Source organism: Lichenostomus cassidix, chromosome 6 (genome assembly GCF_008360975.1).
Source record: "Lichenostomus cassidix isolate B80296 chromosome 6, HeHo_3.0, whole genome shotgun sequence".
Classification (NCBI taxonomy): domain Eukaryota; kingdom Metazoa; phylum Chordata; class Aves; order Passeriformes; family Meliphagidae; genus Lichenostomus; species Lichenostomus cassidix.
In genome coordinates, this window is record NC_139487.1 from 11,925,740 (window position 1) to 11,945,503 (window position 19,764).

The following is a 19,764-nucleotide window of genomic DNA, read 5'->3' on the forward strand; positions in this document are numbered from 1 at the left end:
AACAGACCTCCATTTCCCTCTAACCATGCACATCTTTAGGACCAGAACCAGAGATCAGTGAAGTCCTTCTCCCAACTTCAGTGAGCTCCTGGTGAGGCTCTGTGTCCCTATAGAGCCAAGCCAGCTCTATAGTACAAGTATAGAGGTATAAGCATTCCTGCTCTTGTCTAGGCCAGCAAACACAGCAAGAGCTACACAAAGACATTCAATTCTAGAAAAGACTGGGATGCCCACAGAGATGAGTCCAAATTAGCAACCCATGAAGTTTTCCACTGGTCTCTGCAAGAGCTGGCTGCACTCAGCAGAACAGTGATGGCAGGAGCTGGCCTAGAGCACAGAGTGTCACTGCCCACCATGCCCCAGGGGCAGGGAAGCCCATACCCTCTGTACATCTGCACATGGTGGTGGAGGGCAGAATTCCTCCTGGAGCCACAAGCATCCAGCCCTGAGAACTCCTCATGGTCAACCTTCTCAGCCAGGACAGGCAGCAGAATACATGTGCACTGGCAGCCCCATGAGCCCACAGCAGTGGGTGATACTGGCAGGCAGGAAGGTGGAAGAGATGAAATGACTTTTAGAAAACCATAAGCTTCAGTAGAAACACAAGAGAGGGACTGGAAATGGAGAGAGTCAGATGGACCAGGTCACAAATCCAAAAGCAAAATCCAAACATGCATGAGTAGGTTACAACCTTGGTTTTACAAAGTATTAATTGAATGAATGACCACGTGGCACAGTGAAAACATTAATGCTGAGTACTCTAACCTATGTGTAAAGCAGAGTGATGTGAGAAGAGGTGTGCAAGTCTGACTGCAGAGATACCAAGACAGTTCAGCATTCATTAGCCTCAGTATGAACACAGTGAGATTTGGAAAGAATCCACACAAACCAGCACGGGGTGAGCAGCTGCTCTGTACAGCAGATTAGCCATTGAAATCTGTAGTGAGAATCACTTGCCCAGTGATAAACATCTACGGATGTAATCCTGGAAGGATTGAACCACTGACCAAAACATTTGCATCTCAGTTTTGAAAGTAAGATTTTACTTTCCTTTTAAAATTTGGCTACAGAATATACAGTTTAGAATTCTACTATGTCTACCCTATTCCACATTCTTAACATTGAATTAACTTTGACAGAAGTCAAGTTCACAAATCACTTGAGCCGCATACAAAGAAACTGTGAACATGCACTTAATTTAAGAAAGGCATCAATGTCAACTTCTGACCATGGGATGTCAGCTTCCCTGGACTCCCAGCCAGGCTGGAATTGCTGCCAGCATTAGCTGTTCCTCAGCTCAGCTAGATTTCCTCTCCCACAGGACTCGCACACATTTCAGCGTGGGATGCACCATGCTGGGGGACAGAGCTGTATTTCATGCAGCAACTCACTGATAGTATGAGACATGAGCCTAATACATGTGAAGTTAAGATAAACAGAAATGTCCAAGACTTCTCCAAGCAGAAGAAGGATGGCAAGTCGGAAAGTAAGATCAAGAACCCCAAACTGAAACCAAAATCAGAAGTGAATAAAGACTGTAACCAACAGTAAATGTGTCATCCTATAGAAAAAGGACAGTGCCTGATAATGAAGGGTCTCCATTTCGGATGGCTCCAAAAGCTTCATGAGGATAGGTTTGACTAAAAGAAGAGAGGTTATTTTCTATAGTATTTCCTCAAAGGACCTGAAATCCAGAAAATTATGTGACCAACCTACTTACAAGTCCAAATGAGAAGAACAGTGAAGACAAACCAGTGGACAGCAGATATTGGAAAAAAAGTAGTTTAAAGTAATTTTTGAACAGCTGTTTTCATAATGCTATTTACTCACAGAGAAATTTAGAGGAATTCCCTTCCCCAGGCTCTCCATCCTACCAGCCAAGCCCGACTTTCCAGCAGGGTCTTTCTAGCTTTTTTCCTACCTTGACAAACTGAATGTCTGTGAGGGCTTTCACTGAGTAGTCTGGAACATACACTTGGAGGAAGGACGCGTTCAGCTGGTTGTTGCTGCTCCCTAACGTTGGGGTCACTGCGTCGATGCGATCGCTCCGGTTTAAAGAGTCTGAGTGATTCAAGCCACAGGGCCGAGGTGGAGACTTGTTTTCAGCTAAGAAACAAGTAAGAGCAAGAGATTTCTTAAATCAAGTAGAAAACTTTTAAAGTCACCAGTTTCAAAGGGGCATAATAAATGGTGATGTAGCACAAATAAACTGCAAGCAATTCATTCATAAGTAGACGTGGCTAAACAACTGAATTATCCTGAAAAATGGTATTTTTCAGTCCAGAGCTGGTAAACAGCACTGTTGATTATGCCCTAAACAAATCTGTATTTGTTTTTGCTGCAACAGACATGCCCTGAGAACACAGTGCTTCACCTGATGAGCAGAAACTACCACAGAAAGGTAACTTCCCAAGGCTCCCTTGCAGGAGCTCTTGATATTCAGACCATGCTTAATACTTTTTTTTTCTTAATCATTGTTACTTTTATGCACAGTCAGTCCCAGATGAGCCTTATCCCCTTTTATTTCATCTGGTACCTACATATACCTTGTTCCCTGAGTTAGAGCAGACATTTTCAGTAGGAGTATCAGAATCCTCAGTGGACCAGAGTGCAGTCCACGTGACAATTACTTCAACATTTCCTCTAGAACCTCACAGTGCTTCAAGTGGCAAAACCTCACTGAAGGAGAGCAAGCTCCATGCAGTACATGCCAGCTAGTGACACAGGCAAAACAGTCCATGCTACAGAGAAAAATCTGTATCTAGGAAATGAGTAAACTGCAGACATCATTTTCCACCACTGGCCTTGAAGTCCCACAGGGTTTCACTTGAAGACCTCGCATCTGTCTCCTGTGAGTGTGACTGGACACAGTCTATCTAAAGCACTCATTCTTTCAGGACACCACAGACATTCTGCATTTGTGGCTTCCACCCACACAGTGACCCAGAAGATAGGAGGGCAAAAATACACCCTAAGAGAAATTCCAAGCCCTCCTGTAGAAAGGCTTCTCCCTGGGTGCACACACAGTACCTACTGATCAAAGAACTATCTCTGGGACCAGAGAATTTTTGGATCTTAATGCACTTAAAACTCATTCAGCCAGCCCAAATGCAAACTTGATGTTAACTATGCTATTCACCACATGATCCCCATTCTCAAGCTGAAAGATCATTTTCATATAATCTTAAAATACTTAAGATACAAAGTCTCTCTGAGCAAATCAACATCAACACCCTTACAAGCTTTCTGCATTCTTTTTTTGAAGACTTCTCTACATACAATGTTATTTCTTTTTAAAAAAAAAAAAGGTCCCTTAAATTTAACCCTACCCCTGCCACTTAATCACTAGAAATATAGTATCTCCTTGTCCAAATGACACATCCTGCTCCACCTCTCTGAATCCAGCCTTTCCTAAACCTAACACTTCAGAATGCAGAACTGTCCTGATTCTTATTTCCCACCTAAAACCCTTCTGATGTTGTCTTTCATGCAATTTTTAAACGGGGAACAAAAAAATACAGGTTCTGACAACTTAACAATTTTCCCACCATTTCTGCACTACAGAATTAGTGCAAGTCCCTATGGCAACACCAAGGGCAGGCTTAGGAGGAAGCACTCAGAGCCTTGCAAGGTTTTCCTCCGTGCCAACTCGCCAGCTTGAAAGCCACAGCAGGCTGCAATAACTGCTGCCAGGAGCCAAAACTCTACCTGCACACAGGGCTTGATGCTGAAATTCCCACTGAAGAAAAAGGAACTGTGAAGGCTGGATGAATGTGTCCTCTTTCCCACCTGTACACACAAAATATGGCTCTGTGTAACAAGAAAAGCATTGCTGCTGCTGCTTAGGATAAAGGCTTCCATCTGGAACAACTTCACACTAGTGTGACTTGTATCTGCCCTTTCTTCCTACCAGTGATCTTACACTACATTACCAATAAAAAACCAAGGATACAGAGCAACAAGGCAAAACAGTATAAGAAAAAAGGACCAGGTGAGACAAAAGAACAGAACAAAAAGGTATGATTTCTAAAAATTTGAGGAAAACAACATGGCTTCTGGATCATGTTCAGGTAGGAAGGGAGAAGATAATGAAGAGGGAAGGATACAGAAAGGTACAGAAAGAGCAGACAACAAACATCAGGCAGGTCCACGTTAGAGCTTTTCTACCCAGGTTTTCCCACACTCCTCACCTCCCTACACAGGGGATGAAGAGCACAAGCCACAAGATGGACATCAATACAACTGTATTATGAATTTGTGCTTAAACAACAGGATTATTTTCATAAGGACCCCACAAACGGTCTGAGTTTCATCAGAGCTGGTACCACATTGCCACAGTGACCAGGCTTATCCTATCAGTTCCTTACAACGGGGATTCTTGCCACTATTATTTTCCCTTGCTGATTTTTTGTAAATTTTTTTATTTAACTGGGGGAAAGCTATGAAAGTATGCTTGGCATTTATACTGGAAACAACCTGCATGTGAAAAGTGTACACTTATTTACGGAATGGAAAAGGAAAAATAAAAATAGTAAAAAAAAGACCTGGCAAAACAAAAGAACCAAGCCAAGAAAGATAATCAAAGTTGCCGAGCTTAAAAGAGAGCCATCAGGTACTTTAATTAAAGAAAGATTAAATTTGTCCCCCTTTGGTGTTTAGTAGCAGGAAATTTTAACTGGGCAGGAAAAAATCCCCTGCAAGGCAACAAGCTGTAGTTTGTTCAGAATGTTCATGAAGACAATTTAAGGACCAACGATGAAATACATTTTCTAAAGTTAAAGGAAGAGGGAGAAATACAGGAAGCAGATGGTGAGAGTGTATGAAATGCATGATATGTATTAATGTTTAAGAGATGTTTCACTTAAATATGCGTATCATTATCTTGTTTGCTTTTAGTTCTGGGGAAAGATATTTCATCTAAAAAAAACTTCAGAAGGAAGATATATGCTCACAGTGGCACAAACTATTTTAGGATTCTGCTCTTCCTACAGACTTTCTTGATGGGTTTCCATTTTTCCCAAACACTCCATGCATGCAATGTCTGCAAAGCTCAGTTCTTGACCCTTCCCAGTTTACAATCTCTCAACCACATCTCATAGCTCTTTCTGGCCCAGTTTGTTCCCTCCTTGGTCTCTGCTTTCCAAAGGGATTTCTATGTGAGTCAACTTGGTGATACAGCAAGGAAAGGTCTTAAGCACAACAGGAACCAGAAAATCCCACAGAAGATCCCACACCCTTCTTCCACATTCCATTGCAAATCCATCTACTCAGCAGATCACTTTGCTGGTCCATGGCATTAACCTCACCCAGAGAAAGCTCCGCGCTTTCCAGGAATTGAAATGGCTAGACTGTATACAAACCATAGAATTTACCCATATGAGAATACAAAATACTTTCATTAAATAAGTTTTCCTTTTAAGGCAGTTTAGCAGCAGACATTCTCCTCTGCCAAATGCATTTTCTTAAGAATTTTTTAAGCCTCATCTTGGGGGAGAATACATTCTTCTGAAAAATCTCCCCTCCTAGTTTTCCACCAACATCCATATGAGAAATACGAACAAGCACACATTACAAAATGCATTTTCTTTAATGTGTTTTTAGTTCTTCCCATTTTGATGACTCTGACCAGTTAACATAAACAAAAACTTGGGATACCTACCTGTGAGGCACAACTCTGTGCTGGACTTCTCCCTAACGAGCAAAGGGGTCAGACAAATACAGACTGCAGCTGACTTTTTATGGCATCAGGGCAGTCACAAGAATGGTGAAAATAGAAGCATGCAGATTTACCTGGAGAACCTGCTGCTAACAACTCTGTTCTGCTGACAACAAAGGTACGAGACAGGGACAAGGGAACTAGAAGAGGGAGAGAAAAAGGATGAGATCACGACCAGAAAGGCGGCAGCTATCCACACTCGACAGGGGAAGGAGCCAGCTGACAAACTGACAAACTAAAACCAGAAGTGCAAATCAACTGTGAAAAAGCAAAGGGTTATAACAAAAGCAAAACCAAAAATGACAATAAATTTTAGGAATAAACAAAAAAAAGAGGACCAAGGAATTGGAGTGAACAATTTTCACTTGCTAATATAAATGGTTATTCAATAACCCAACAGTTCATCAAGGCACACTCATGTTTTTAAAAGTTCAAAAGGAGCAGCAGTGCCCACTCCAGCCTGGAAGGCAAGAATTAAAACAAGCCAGAAAACATTCAGGAGTGCTCTTCCTTATGACAGTCAAACAATAGAAATAAAACCAAAAGATACTTCACAGTTCTTCAAATTTTCAGTAAAATATCAAGCAAGGCTGTGATTCTCCAAGCTCATCCCTGTTGGGATGAGTACCATACTGTTCACCATTACTGCCAATCCTTCCCCAGCTGTAGTTAAAAAAAGCTCCACTCTTTTCTTGCTTTTTTTGTTTGTTTGTTTATTTTCTGGTTTTGTTTGTGGGGTTATTTTCTGTTTTGTTGTTTGGTTTTAGTGTTTTACTCCTCTGTTATTGCATTCATCTTGCAGGAGGGGAGAGCAAGCACATGAAGTCTATTTAAGACATACAGAAGAGCAGGATTTTTCTCTTGTTCCACAATGACTTATACTTTCCCTGAGCCTTCCTGTCTACACAGAGCAACAGCAACTTATTTTTATGAGCTCATCCCAACAGAAATCTCAGGATGCTGCAAGACATCATAAAACAAATTCCCTAAACCTGGAGGGAAAGCCAACAAAATCAGGAGTTTGCTACTGGTAAAAAAAAAAAAAAGAAAAAAAGCCAACCAGTTGAAGGTAAACAAATCCACGATTGGCCAAGATTACTTTGCATTTCCTTAAGTGCAACATGGTGAAATTGAAGATGGATTTCAGAGCACACAAAGAGGAGATCAATTGACCCAACAGGACTTGGGGCAACTGGCATGGTTGTGGGGAGGGTTAGGAACATAAAAAAAAAAAAGAAATAACCAAAACCCAACAATACATGAAAACATTCAAACTGAACAACGCTGGCAAAACAGAGATGCCACAGGTAATTTCCAAGTGTAAATCTGGAGGAAGTGACCACGCCTAACCACTCCAGGTCCATGCCTGGTCCATATTGCAAAAGCTGAGGGTATGATGCAGTTGTACACGTCACTATTCCTCATGAACATGGCTGCTGTTACTGAGATAAAATCCAACCAGTGCTCCGCATGCTTTAAAATCTCTCAAAACTCAAAAGGTATAAGCTACTGACCAAATCAAAGTGCACACAATTAAGGAATTAGTCTTGCCTGTACAAGTGAGCTCACAGAGGTCCAGGAAACTGCTGCTGATTGTAGAGTCTAACAAGGTTACACACATAACTCACAAAACCATTTCCATTCCACCACCATTTGACATTGTACAGACACACAGGTACATACACATAAAGGGAGCACTCCTGAGTGTACAATTAAAACAAGCTGCCTCTCAAGTGGACTGTAAACCTTGCTGTGACAGGACACAATTTCAGCATGAGAAACATCTCTCCCTGGAACTGAACAAGTGGCTTTGGGTCAGCAGAAGGCCAACACCAGCTCCAGTGCCCCAGCTCATCCAGCAGGGCTGTACAGTGCCAGCTGAGGTCAAGATCCTAGTGGTGACACTGCTGACATTAAAATACATCACCAAATGCTGAAACGCAGCATTGGAGACAACTCTTGGTGGATTATATGACAATTCCCCAACCTGCACTAGTGGAGTGGTGGCTTGTGTGGCTACCACTTGTGTGCTGGGAAATGGCTCACACTCACCCTCAGACACCACCTCTTCCACCCCGCAGATTTCTCAGGTACATTTCCACACAAGCTGACAGGAGCAATCACTTTACTGGCACCGCTGCCCTCCTTTTTCTCGAGACAGCTTTAGACACAAGCCTGGCAAAGAGAACCATCTCCAACCTAACCGGGCAGTTGCTCCTCGCACCACTAGATGTCCTTCTGCCACTATTTATTCCTGTTAATTCACTCCCTGTTACCCTGCCACGAGCAAAGCTACAAAGCTTTGCACCAGTACCAACCACATCCCTCGCTATAGCCAACACTCACATCCTCCAGGAGCTGGCAAACTGCTGCCAACCGCTGGGTTCTGGAGTCAGCGCCAGCGTCGCCACCGGCTAGTCCCCAGGGACACTGCCAGGCAGGCGGCCCTGCTGGCAAGGAGGTACCATTCCCATCAGCCCCACAGACACAGCCAGGCAGGACTGTGCAGGAGCGCAGACTGTTCCAGAAGCAGAAGATGAGAGGACATACCTGGTGATGCTGTGAGGGCCATCACCCCATAGTAGGAAAAAGCACCAGCTTCAAACTTCATCCCCTCTTTCCCAGCCTCCACTTCCACTTTCCCCTGTTAAGGAAAAGGAGAGAGAGCTGCAATTAAAAGGGACCATGGGTCTCGAGGCACAAGATCAGACTTGAGCCATGAAAGATAGTTTTGCCTGACATCCCTAAGCAGTGTCATGGTCCCTGCAGTTTGTAACAGAGCCTGAACAGGGACAGACCCTGAAGGGCAACAGGCTTTTGTGCCCTGAGCTACCCTGGTCTGGTGCCTCATGGCCAGAAGAAGCCTCTGCAGAGAAGCAGAATCAGGATCAGCACACAACTTTGGGCTGGTGCTACTGCCCTGCTCCAAGTGCTGCCAGGCTGTTTTCCCTCAATGCAGAGTGAAAAAATACCTCCCCAGTAGCACAACAAGCTAAAATGTAGCTCCATTACATCTGGAATCTTGAGACACCTAGACATTTTGGTGCTCACATTCACACAGAACTCCCTCTAACACAAACATAAGAAGGGAGATCGGAGATAATATGTGAGGAGGCTGGCGGCTTACACCGATGAAATTCTCACAGACACCAAGCTTTTACTCCTGAAGGAGCAGCCTTAATGCTACTTTGGTCATCTTGATTTCTAGCAATTTTACAGATTTCACCCTCTTTCACAGAGTCTTGCCTACAAAGGACCCTCAGCACTTCTGAAGCTGTACAAAACTACAGTACCACACAAGTGCACCTGTTTCTGATGTGGGCTCAACCAAATGTATAATATTATGTTCTACACAGGACTCCAGAACAGAACCCACCATGTCAAACAGATGTATACCAGAGTGGCTGGGATGTTTCACAAGTGGCCAAAAATAGTTGTCTTTTTAGTGGGGCCTGGTTTTCATGTCCATCCATCCTTACTGCACTGTGACTCACAGCACACCACTGCAGACAGAAGAGATCTCATGCAGCTGTCAGGCTGAACTACACAAATTTGGAATTTCAGGCAAACAACATAATTACCTGCAATGCTTTCCCTCTGGCTAGGTTGGGAAGGGGAGACAGACTGCCCATCCCAGGTGTACTAAGAAGACTGAACATCATCTGAACACAACTGGGTGAAAATGAGGCCAAAAGGTAGAATTTATTTTTAAGTGTTTATTTCATTAAGCTCAATTTAATTTAAATAATCATATCTTTAAATTTACAATACTGGACATAGGCAGAAAAAAGTGACAATGAACTCAACGTGCACAAGCCCTGATATCAAGTCAGTTTGTGTAACTGTCCCAAATGAGAAAAAACACAAAATCTGCCTAGCAGGAAAGAGAGTGCCCAGTTCACAAATCCACTTTCCTGCTATCACAAGCAACAGCTTCATATAAATCCCTTTAAAAACCAATTTCACTCTATGACACAAAAGTAGCTTATTTCTTCATTATAAGCCTTCCAAAAGGCACTGTTTTGTCACCCAGGCAAAGAATAGTTACACACAAGAAAAATATACATTTAATTGTGTACTGGCATGCATTTACTGTGAAGGCATTCTTGGTCCCTCAATGCGAGAGAATAAGCCCAAGTCCATTTAAATAACAAAAGAAAAGTATTTATCCCCTCTTGATCCTGGCAGAACCAACCTTGTTACCATATTTATAGTATGTACTTACTGCACCACTCACTTTTCCAAATACATTATAGACCTGGCATGTTGTGTTTGCTAAATATTTATTGATTGCAAAATAGCTCAGAAAGAACTGATTGTCCTTTTGTAGCCCCATGTCCTCCATTTACATCTTTGCAGCATGACATCAGGAGGATTATCTTGCCTCTGGAATATTTCAGATTGTAACAATTCAGCACGTAAGAACGAGCAATTAAAGAGCTACCAGTGGGCTCCTCAAACTCTTGAAAAACAAGATTCTTTTTCCACATCACAATTATGTTAAATCCACAATATAATATCCCAGTGCACTCATAATTGTTTATCACTGACAGTGTTTAAACCCCTGCCCTCCACTTTTCTATTTTAAAGGACATGTTAAGATTTCAAGTCCTGTGTTAAAACTTTAGCTACAATGCGTGTGCTTTTACAACCAAAACTGATTTTCAGTTGTGCAGGACAGAAACAGAAGAACCTTTCCAGCAAAATCTCTCTGAAATTACTACTCCTGTTCAAATGGTGCTAGATAAAAACTAAATTTCTGTGTAAAGCTTTACTTAAGCCATTCAGCCATTCCTGACTGAGAACAAAACCTGGGAGATGCCAGCACTGGAAACAATCCTGTACAGAACATGGAGAAAACAGTCCTTCCACACTACCCAGGGCTCCACTCTAAAAGCCACACAAGTGCAGGGATCTCAGGGCAGGATAAAGGCTTGGATGGCAGGCTTCCCAGGGTCTGCTTTTGGCAGGGGCTGTAGCAGGAGGTGGCATCAGTTCAGTAGATGGTACAAGGCCCCCACTGAAACCTGTGCTTCTCACAACACCTCAGGTACAGACTTCAAAACTGCACAGAAGAATGTCACTTCTCTTAATCATCAAACTCCCCATGCCTCCTTTTGTGAAAGGAAAAGGCACAGTAGAAAAAGGTATGCTGACCAAATTCCTATGACATGGCATTTTCCTCACCCCTATTTTCCAAGCAATGCCAATGGGGATTCCTTTGCACTGTCTATCCTAGGGATACCGAAAGCATAAGTAACTTTGGATAGATGACTGAAAGTGGGAAGTGCTTTCTATCCTTCACAATTGGTTTAACTGAGATGAAAGCAGCTGAGTGAACCTCTTCAAGGTTGGCAAGGTCATAAAGGAGGCAGTACCCAGGAGCCATAGTTCCCCTCCCATGTTTGAAAGAAGACAAACTTCAACAACTGGAAGAGGTATAGAGGGGCATATATCAGGAGATAAAGGGTTTCACACAGATCTACACAATTACTTGTCTGACCTGTAAAATGAGAACAAAGTAGTCGACGGGCTTGTTTCGCTGGTAGAGGTAGTGTTCTGGGGCTTTCTTGTTCTTCTCATCGTATTTCAGCTCCTGGATGACGTTGGGATGTTTTAGCAGCCTGAGAAGGATCTTCTCTGACATCTGCGATGGACCAAATGCTTCTACTTCTATAACACAAGATACAACTTGGCATTACACCTCATATGCCTGGCAAGAAGTTAGCAATACTCGTTAATAAGCATTTGCCTATAAAAGACACACAGATGCAGAGAGATCCATTATGGAATTGCAGATTTCCTGTCTTTTGAGACTGTTAGATTTGTAAAGCAGGGAAAAACCACAATAACACCCCAACTTCCATTACTGAAGTATTTTTCAAAACAACCAAAAATCATGTCTTCATCTGAAAGGGAAAAAAAAAGACAGTCTTGCCCTCTTGAGAGTTCTGAGTCACAGAGCTGTACAAATGGAAGAGCTTTACAGTTGGGGCACAGAGAACCTTTGAATTTGTTTTTTCCTTCCCTAAAAGGTATTAAAGTCACTGCATTTATCACACTTAAATAAAATTTTTAATTAATTTATTTATTAATTAATTACTGCTTGGGGTCTAGAAAGTTGCTCTAGAGAGATGCTCTACACAAATCAGACACAACTGGGGCTGCCACGGTTCATATGGGAAGAGTTACTCAAAGTGAGAGAAAGTGCAGGTCAGTTCAAACCATGTGGGATTAATGCCTGACATACAGAACACAATCCCTATCCACTTCATCTTCAGTGTTTCCAACAGGAGCTGTTTGAAGCAGAAAAGCTCATCCTTGTGTGGGAGAAGTAAGCCAGGGACGACGAGAATTACACATGCAAATTGATAAGCTTTCCCAACACCTTATTTCAGAACAGGACCATTAACAACCCATTATCTGCCAAAGATACTATTCCCAATTTAGAACAGAGAAACCAAAACAGTAGCTTTCATCTTTTTGAGTAGTGGCTTCACCGACAGACCTGTATTTAAGCTACACAATCCTTCCATCCACAAAACAAGTAGAGAAGCAGCACTGTAAGACTATGTCTGTTGAGCAGGTGTTTATGGAACTCCATCAAGTCTTGTACACTACATGAACAGAGAACCTTGCTTGCTGTTAAATCCACATCTTCCTGTTGAACTGCTTCCTTTCACCAAGGACATGCTCATGTGCACATGAGCCGTAGGAATCCGAGCCTTCTAAGGAATTACTGCCCCTCAGCTGAGATGTGATAACCGATCATGTACGTGTTTCTTTCAAGTCACAGAGGCAAAATAAAGCATGAAGACAGACTAGGAGCATCTAGGCAGGCAGTTACTGCATCTTAGAGGAGGGGAAGTACTAACTTCCAAGTGGAGCTGGCAAACTTGAGACAAAACAACTTTATAATTTTCCACCCATGAATATATGTTGAACATGGCAGTGAAAGACGCCCGTCTGAAAGGCCTGCATGTGGGAAGTCTTTTTATGTCAAAGAGAGACAGCACAAGCAATAGGAAGGTATTTTTCCACAAGCTCTCCTGTTTAAAGGCCTCATGTCTGAGGTGAAAGGACCAACTTTACGACGAAAGGCAGTATCAGCTGCAAGAAACCATTCAAGGCCCTGGTCTCTCTGCCAGACTGCCCACCCAAGGGCTAAAACATCAAGGTGTTCTGGGATGCAGACAACTGTCCTCTGAAACCTGAAGTCATCAACGGAGGTCACACAAGCCAGACAGAAATCCATTTTAAAGAGTACAGTTCAACCACCTGTGCAGTCTGCATTAAATGTGTCAGGAGAGTTTTTCACTTGGAGTCAAAAAGTCTCACGGAACAGGTTTAGACCTTCCTGCAAAAAGTCCAGCATCTCTTTCTGGAGAAGGCGCCAGAGTGCAATTACAGCCAGCTGGCCAGTGGTATCGAGTCCTCTTTGGTTTGTTCCCTGAGCTCTTCCTAATGGGGTGTACTTGCTAGTCGTTAATCTGACGGACTCTAGACATGCAGTGCGGCACTTGGCATTCATCCTTACCTTTCAGACCAATTTAAAGTTACTGGTCCACCCCTGGTATATGTCTCAGAGGGTTCATGCCGACACTGAACACAGGAGAGGAGAGAATTTAAAAAGAAAAACACAACAGTGGCATTATTTGTCACCCCACAATCCAGCCTCCCTTCCCGCCTGTACTGTCCCACCCACCTCACCGGCCTTTGCTGACAAACTGCCTCCGAGGCTCTGGCATGATCACAGAGAGAGATAACCCGCACTTGCCTGTTGCCAGGAACCGGTGCATTGCCAGGAGGAGCTGCGGTGATATTTTAACCTTCATCTCGCTGTCTGTCTGCTTGAAGGCAGAGAAGTCCTGCTTCCTGTCCCGATGAGCTACTTTCTTTTTCGTCTTGTTATCAGCTGGGGAAGGGAGGGTGGGAGAAGAAAGGAAGGAAGTGATTTCTGTTAGAAAGGGGTCCAACATGAACCGCGCTGGCCGGAGTTAGCCAGGATGGCCACGCAGAGCACAGGGTGCAGGCAGACCCCTCTGCAAAGCCCTGCTCATCACCATGCAGCCCAAACCACAAACAACCAGGAGTTATGTGGCTGTGGGTCCCTGGCCTGCAGAGTCAAACACCCCAGCCTCTGTCACTTCTCTGGCACCTCAGTCAGGGGAAAGTCTCTGTTTGCAAACACCTGATTGCAGAACAGCTCTGCATCTTACACTTCAGGTGGGGAGAAGTTCTGCTCAGTGTTACTAAACATCAAAAGGTGTTTTTACAAGAATAGCTGTGATAGCTGTTTTTTACATATACATTCCTTAGAAAATTCCCAGCACGTACACAGAGGAAATGGACAATAACTTATTTCTTTTGCTGTACCATGGCTTCACTGACTCCACAGCTGCAGTAAAATCTGCATGGCTTTGACTGAAGTATTCCCAATGTCTGGTGTATGAAGTTTCTTTTGTCCTGTCCAAACTTCAGCAAAAGCAAGGTGTACAGCCTGGAGGAGAGAATCTCTGACCACTTTACAGTACTGCAGCCAGAATAAAGTAAAGAGTAGCTTCAGAAATTCAGATACAGGAATTTGCCTGCTAGTAATCCTGGAATGTAGTCCTCCTTTGGCTAAAAACCTGCCACTTGGTTTGTCTTTGTCTTAAAACAAGCTCTGTGGTGAGGAATCCCCATTTGTGAAAGACAACATCAAAGAAACACAAACAACCCGGGAATTAGCATCCACCCACTGAACTGATTGCCCAAAATGTTTAGGAAACCAGGTAAGTGGAGAGCTATGAGTATGTTGGGGTGTGCTATACATCAGTTTCAGGGAGAAGAGGTCTCTGCTCAGATGGCAGGGTGCTGCTCCTCTCTGATGACACCACATGTAGGGTGGCAGTGGCTGTAAGCAGCAGAATGCTGTCAGACAGCTCTGAGCTCCACCACAGAGTGCAGGAAACCCAAGTGTTGAGGCAACTCCTGTGAGCCTCTCAGAGATGAGACATGGCTCAGGTTCTAGGGCCTTTGATGGGGAAGATCCTAAGAATACCATAGCTACTTGTCTATCAGCCTCTTCAGCAACTGCTGTAAAATGACTGAACTTCTGAGGGGCCACAGGCAGCTCTGGCACACTGATTCATGGCAGAGGATTTGGGCAAGCACACAAAGAGGTGTAGGTGAAGCTGACACTGTGAAACTGCACATATTCCCAAGTGCCTGTTGCCAGATTTTGGGTTATACATGCAAAGATCATTAAAGTGACGCACTGCAGCAAGGAAGCCACTGAGACCTGGAGCCCTTTACATGAGCAAATACATGGTACAGTCCACATGAGGCTGAGTGGTTGAGTTTGAGGCTTGGAAATGCACAATACTGGTAATTTACAGGTTTCTAGATTTTCCCAAGTCACCTAGTCTTTTAGACACGTGTACACCTAGATCCTCAGCTTCCCAGGAACATACCTCCACTACAGGACTATCATAGATTCAACAGCAATACTGTACTGACAGTAATTTACCTATCAAGATAGCTCAAGCTTATTCGGTGAGCAGTGCAAATCAGAAAGTTTGAGATATTTGCTCCCAAGCACACAGAGAAAAATGATGATGACCCATGCCCTTTTTCTTCTTTGAAACCAGAAGCCTCTTAGTAGTGCTAGTAATACTTTACCCAAGACTTGGACTACATCAGAGATTGCAATTTCTCTTCCAAAAGCGAGAATAGAAATCACTAAAGGGAGTGGCTACAGACTAAAAACAATCCCTGCCTTAGGAATATAGTCTGAGACAGACCTTATCTGCACTTGCAGTTGAAGGCAAGTTGGATACCAAAGCAATGGAAAATTAATAGGAGAAAAAGTCCTCTAGAAGCTCTCATAGGTCCTCCCTCTTGTAAGAGGTAAGAATAGAAATCACTTTTCCTGAAAATCTCAGAGAATGTTATATTTAAAGTGCTGTATCTGAGGTGCTGTCTCACAAGATGCTTCATCATTGCTCTCTTCAGGGAGGCAAAAATTACACGTGCAAATATTGGCCCTGGAACAGGGAAACATCTCCAGGCTTTTCCTTTGAAAGGGCTGTACCACTGCAGGCTTCACACTGCACTTCTGGTACCTGAAAACAAGACCAGCATCACACAATGGGAAGATGCCTTAAATCTTTCTATCTGTATCAGTCATCAAGGTAAGAGACCCAGGCTCTTACTCAAGTGATGGGCAATTTCAACTCCTCCTATATTTTTTCCTTGGCAGCTTATCCAGATATCTTCCCTCAAGAAAAACATTACATGGTTATAGCAGAGCCACATGGCTTAAAGCCATTATCTTGGCTTATTTTTGCAAGGGATGGTCTTATATTGTTCTTTGCTATCCAAACAACTTTTGAGCTTCTTGTAAGACATAAGAACCAAGGACTGGACTGTGACTGATGTAACTGAATCTGAACCAGGTATTTCCTGTCTGTCCTTTCTCTCCTAAATGAGATGGAGACACAGGCACTGAAGTTATCTTGGCCTGCTCAAGTGATCTCTGCTTACAGAGTGCTGGGATGCTGTTTGCTTCTGCAACATGAACAATGAAATGCATGATGGATACTCTCACTACAACTGCTGGTGAGATATCAACAAATATTGCAAACATTTTCAGTAGGTTCTGGTAATATTTAGATTTCTCCTTCAAATCAAAGGCAACAAGCCTGACCATGAGCTCTGGGCTGAGGGAGAGAACTCAAGAGGATGAGTGGTCAAAACACAATTAAAGTTGTGATGTCTCTTGTAATATTCCTGAACTTTGATGCCTAATGCATAACATGACAAATTATTGCATGAATTTCCTTGAAGGAGCCAGCTTGGACCGGAGCCAGCTACAGAACAGGTAGTTCAGACCTCAGATCACCCATTCAGCTGGAGGGGCAGGCAGGCTGACAGACACTGCAAATGCACCCAGGCAATTGCTGGGGAAAGTCCTTGTTCTCCTCCTGTGCTTTTTGTCTTTAGGACAGCAGAGACATCTGCAGTGAGCTCCAGACCAGACAAAGAGATGATGAAACTCATCTTCAAGCAGAAAGAGCTAAATAAGACAGGCTACCAGTCAAACCTGGAGCAGAAGGATGAAAAAGCATTCTGTGCAGTCTGACACAGAACATACAGATTTCTTTCTTGGGCCTCTGAGAAGGTTAAGAAATGCTCTCCCACCATGGCTAGAGCCAAGGCAGCACAGGACAGACTCCTGTAGTGTGCCAACCATGAAAAAATCTTTCCAACTTTCCAGTACTAAGAGCCAAACACACTGGCAGCTCTTCATCATGACACTGGCTGAAATGTGTCATGTGTCATGACAGAAACCTCTTCTCTCCAGCCCTTCAGCATCCCCAATAAAAAGTCTCATCCTCAGAAGTACTCAGTCTACTCAGATGTTGATGGGTGATACGTATTTAATAACTTTTCTTGTTCCCATCTTCTCCTTGCTCCCAACATGTCAGCAAGCCACAGCAGAAGAGAGCCATATGAAGAAATACCACACATTTATTTGGCACCCTCCAGAAATTCAGCTGCAGAGTTCAGGAGCGAGAGCAGCTTTCAGCAAAGGCTGTAAATATAGTATTGCTTCTACCTTAACACAGTTCAAATAGGTTTTCATGGAAACAACAGAGAGGCACAGCTCCAACACCAAGGTCAGCCATTTCATCAAATTTCAAGTTTCCATCAAAGCAAAACAAAACATTTTTAAAACTTCAGAACAAAGTGTAACAATGCTGCCAGAATTTTTCAAAAGGTCTACTTTTAAATAAACAACTAGTACAGAGCAAATCCGTCCAAGGGTTTCAAGTTGACTTGTTCTGAGCTGAGCAAGCCAGCTTGATCTAATAATGAACAGAATCAGAGGTGGGGTTACTAACAGTGACACTCTGATATCAACACCAAAAATAACCTGCCTTAACATACAATGGACAATGAAGTACCTTCAGTAAACCCATGTTCTCATGCATATTCTCATCACCAAACCAATTGGAGGTTGGCTGCCCAAATCCCAAACCACTCACACCTCCTGCAATCCTCACAGCTTCTCCTCACAGCTTCTTGGGATTTCTGCTCTCTGCCTTACTGCTACAGTATCACCCAGTCTGAACTGTGGAATGATCTCCAGTGCTTCATAAAGAAATTAGAAGTTCTCCTTCATGGTACTTAGCAGGAGTCACCCCTTAAAATTTCCTGCATCCTCCAGGAAGCCTAGGAAGTTGCCTTCCTGTTCTGAACCAGGAATTTACGATAGTAAAACCTTCCCAGGAAGGAGAGTTTCAAGTGAACTCAATGTTCACCAGCTCTATTTTGTTAATACAGTAAGCCTTCAGGTAGTAAAATTAAAATTAAATTCTCATTTCCTTACCCTCTAACATCTTATTAATGGGCAAAGCTTTTTTCATCCTGAAGAACAACACAGCCTGATCTATGTGTTTTCTCTTAACAAACAAGGAGGTAAAAAATTGAATGCATATGCAGTGTGTCTTCACTCATAGAAAATATCTCAAAGGTAGACCAAGATAGGATCTTTTTGGAGTATAAATGGAAGTTTGAATTCAGCCTGCAAAAGCATTATGTTGTAATTGATTAGCCAAACAATTAATTTGTGAAGGTATGAAAAGAAATCAATACTAACTGGGCTTCTGTGATTTACATAGTAATTAGACTGTTCAGCACATGGTGAAGCACAGCTGTGATTTACATGAACATTTGGGTACATTAATCCTGGTAAAATACTGACCAGCTACAGAAAGCATTTCAGGCAAAAACAAGTAAGTCTATCCCACAGTATAAAATGCTCATTGGGCATTTGGCTTGGAGGGAGGATAGAAGATGCTTGGGTTGGCCTGAAAAAGATGCTGTGGAAACATTCCGATCCCTTCTGTGAGGAAAGAGAAAGCAAAGCACAGCTGAACAGTGTTAAAGATACTTAAAATTATTATTTCTGCTACAATAGAATCTGGAGACATCCTTGTGCTGCACGCAAACACATAGTGAAAAACAGCATCTGCCAGCAAGTGATCAAACTGCAGATAAGACGGATGAAGAATGACTGAAAGAAGTCCTGTATGCACAGGCCAGATTGTGCACATGAGGGGAGAAGCAGACACTTGAGGTAAGTGGCCAAACTTTAATCTGGGAAAGGGTTCAGATCTCTCAAGTCCCAGGTAATTGTTGACCTGAAGCATCATCTCCCTCAACATACATTAACACAAAGGAGGTGGGAGCTGTACTGAGTGATAAAAAAAGGCATTTAGGACAGACTGGTTTTCAGCCCCAAGAAAGACTTTCCATTCTCAAGATTCTCAGTGAGTGACAGATATTCTAAAGAGACTCCATTCCTCTTCCTTGAGGCATGGTATTTGCCTGCCTCTTGCTGAAGTATCGTAGAACATGGACTACAGGCCCTTGAGGCAGAGGGATGACAGGGGAAAATGTGGGAGATCATGAGCACTGTTACAGAAATGTTTAACAAGCCAGTGGTGTACAGGAGGGCAGGAGAGAGCAGATTGTTGGAGATGTAAACCTTACTGGTAAAAGGGTCAAATAAAGAAACTTGTGCTGTTTCTGAATTAATACACCATAAAGGCGTGAGGTTCCCATGCTGCAAATACAGAAATTACTTTGACCACTTGAAGGATCTGCAGGTCATTTTGTTAAGGAAACTTCCTCAATTATTTGACCACTGAGCAATGTAACATCTCTCAAAACGCAGCTACAAATACAACTGCTGTTGGATGGAATCTTTCTTCTCATCCATAAACAAACTGCAAATATTTCTACTCACTGTATAGATCTGTTTCATCCAGAATTTCGGACTTGATGATCTCTTCAATCACATCTTCTAAAGTGACAATTCCCAGGACTTCATAAAAAGGATCCCCTTCTCCTTCATTGTTTACTCTTTGCACTATAGCCAGGTGAGACTTGCCTGCAAGGAGACAGATCAGCAATTAAAACATTTCAGAAGCTCCTGAATGATCAGAAATTATAGAAAAACTATAGACACACAGGTATTAAAAACACAAAAGGGTTGG

The 19,764-nt window shown here is 42.9% G+C and overlaps 1 protein-coding gene across 2 annotated transcripts in view; it reads right to left on the minus strand.

Annotated features, from left to right (window-relative positions):
- CNNM2 (cyclin and CBS domain divalent metal cation transport mediator 2) overlaps positions 1 to 19,764 on the minus strand; it is a 114,679-nt gene that overhangs the window by 3,965 nt on the left and 90,950 nt on the right. Inside the window, exons 2-7 of one of the 2 annotated variants that reach the window (XM_085064920.1) lie at positions 19,515 to 19,658; positions 13,494 to 13,631; positions 11,220 to 11,389; positions 8,267 to 8,360; positions 5,791 to 5,856; positions 1,922 to 2,106 (exon numbers count right to left, since the gene is read on the minus strand). In XM_085064920.1, the coding sequence (XP_084921046.1) occupies positions 1,922 to 2,106; positions 5,791 to 5,856; positions 8,267 to 8,360; positions 11,220 to 11,389; positions 13,494 to 13,631; positions 19,515 to 19,658 (797 nt within the window). The remainder of the gene's footprint in view (positions 1 to 1,921; positions 2,107 to 5,790; positions 5,857 to 8,266; positions 8,361 to 11,219; positions 11,390 to 13,493; positions 13,632 to 19,514; positions 19,659 to 19,764) is intronic. The other variant, XM_085064921.1, reaches the window with a different exon arrangement.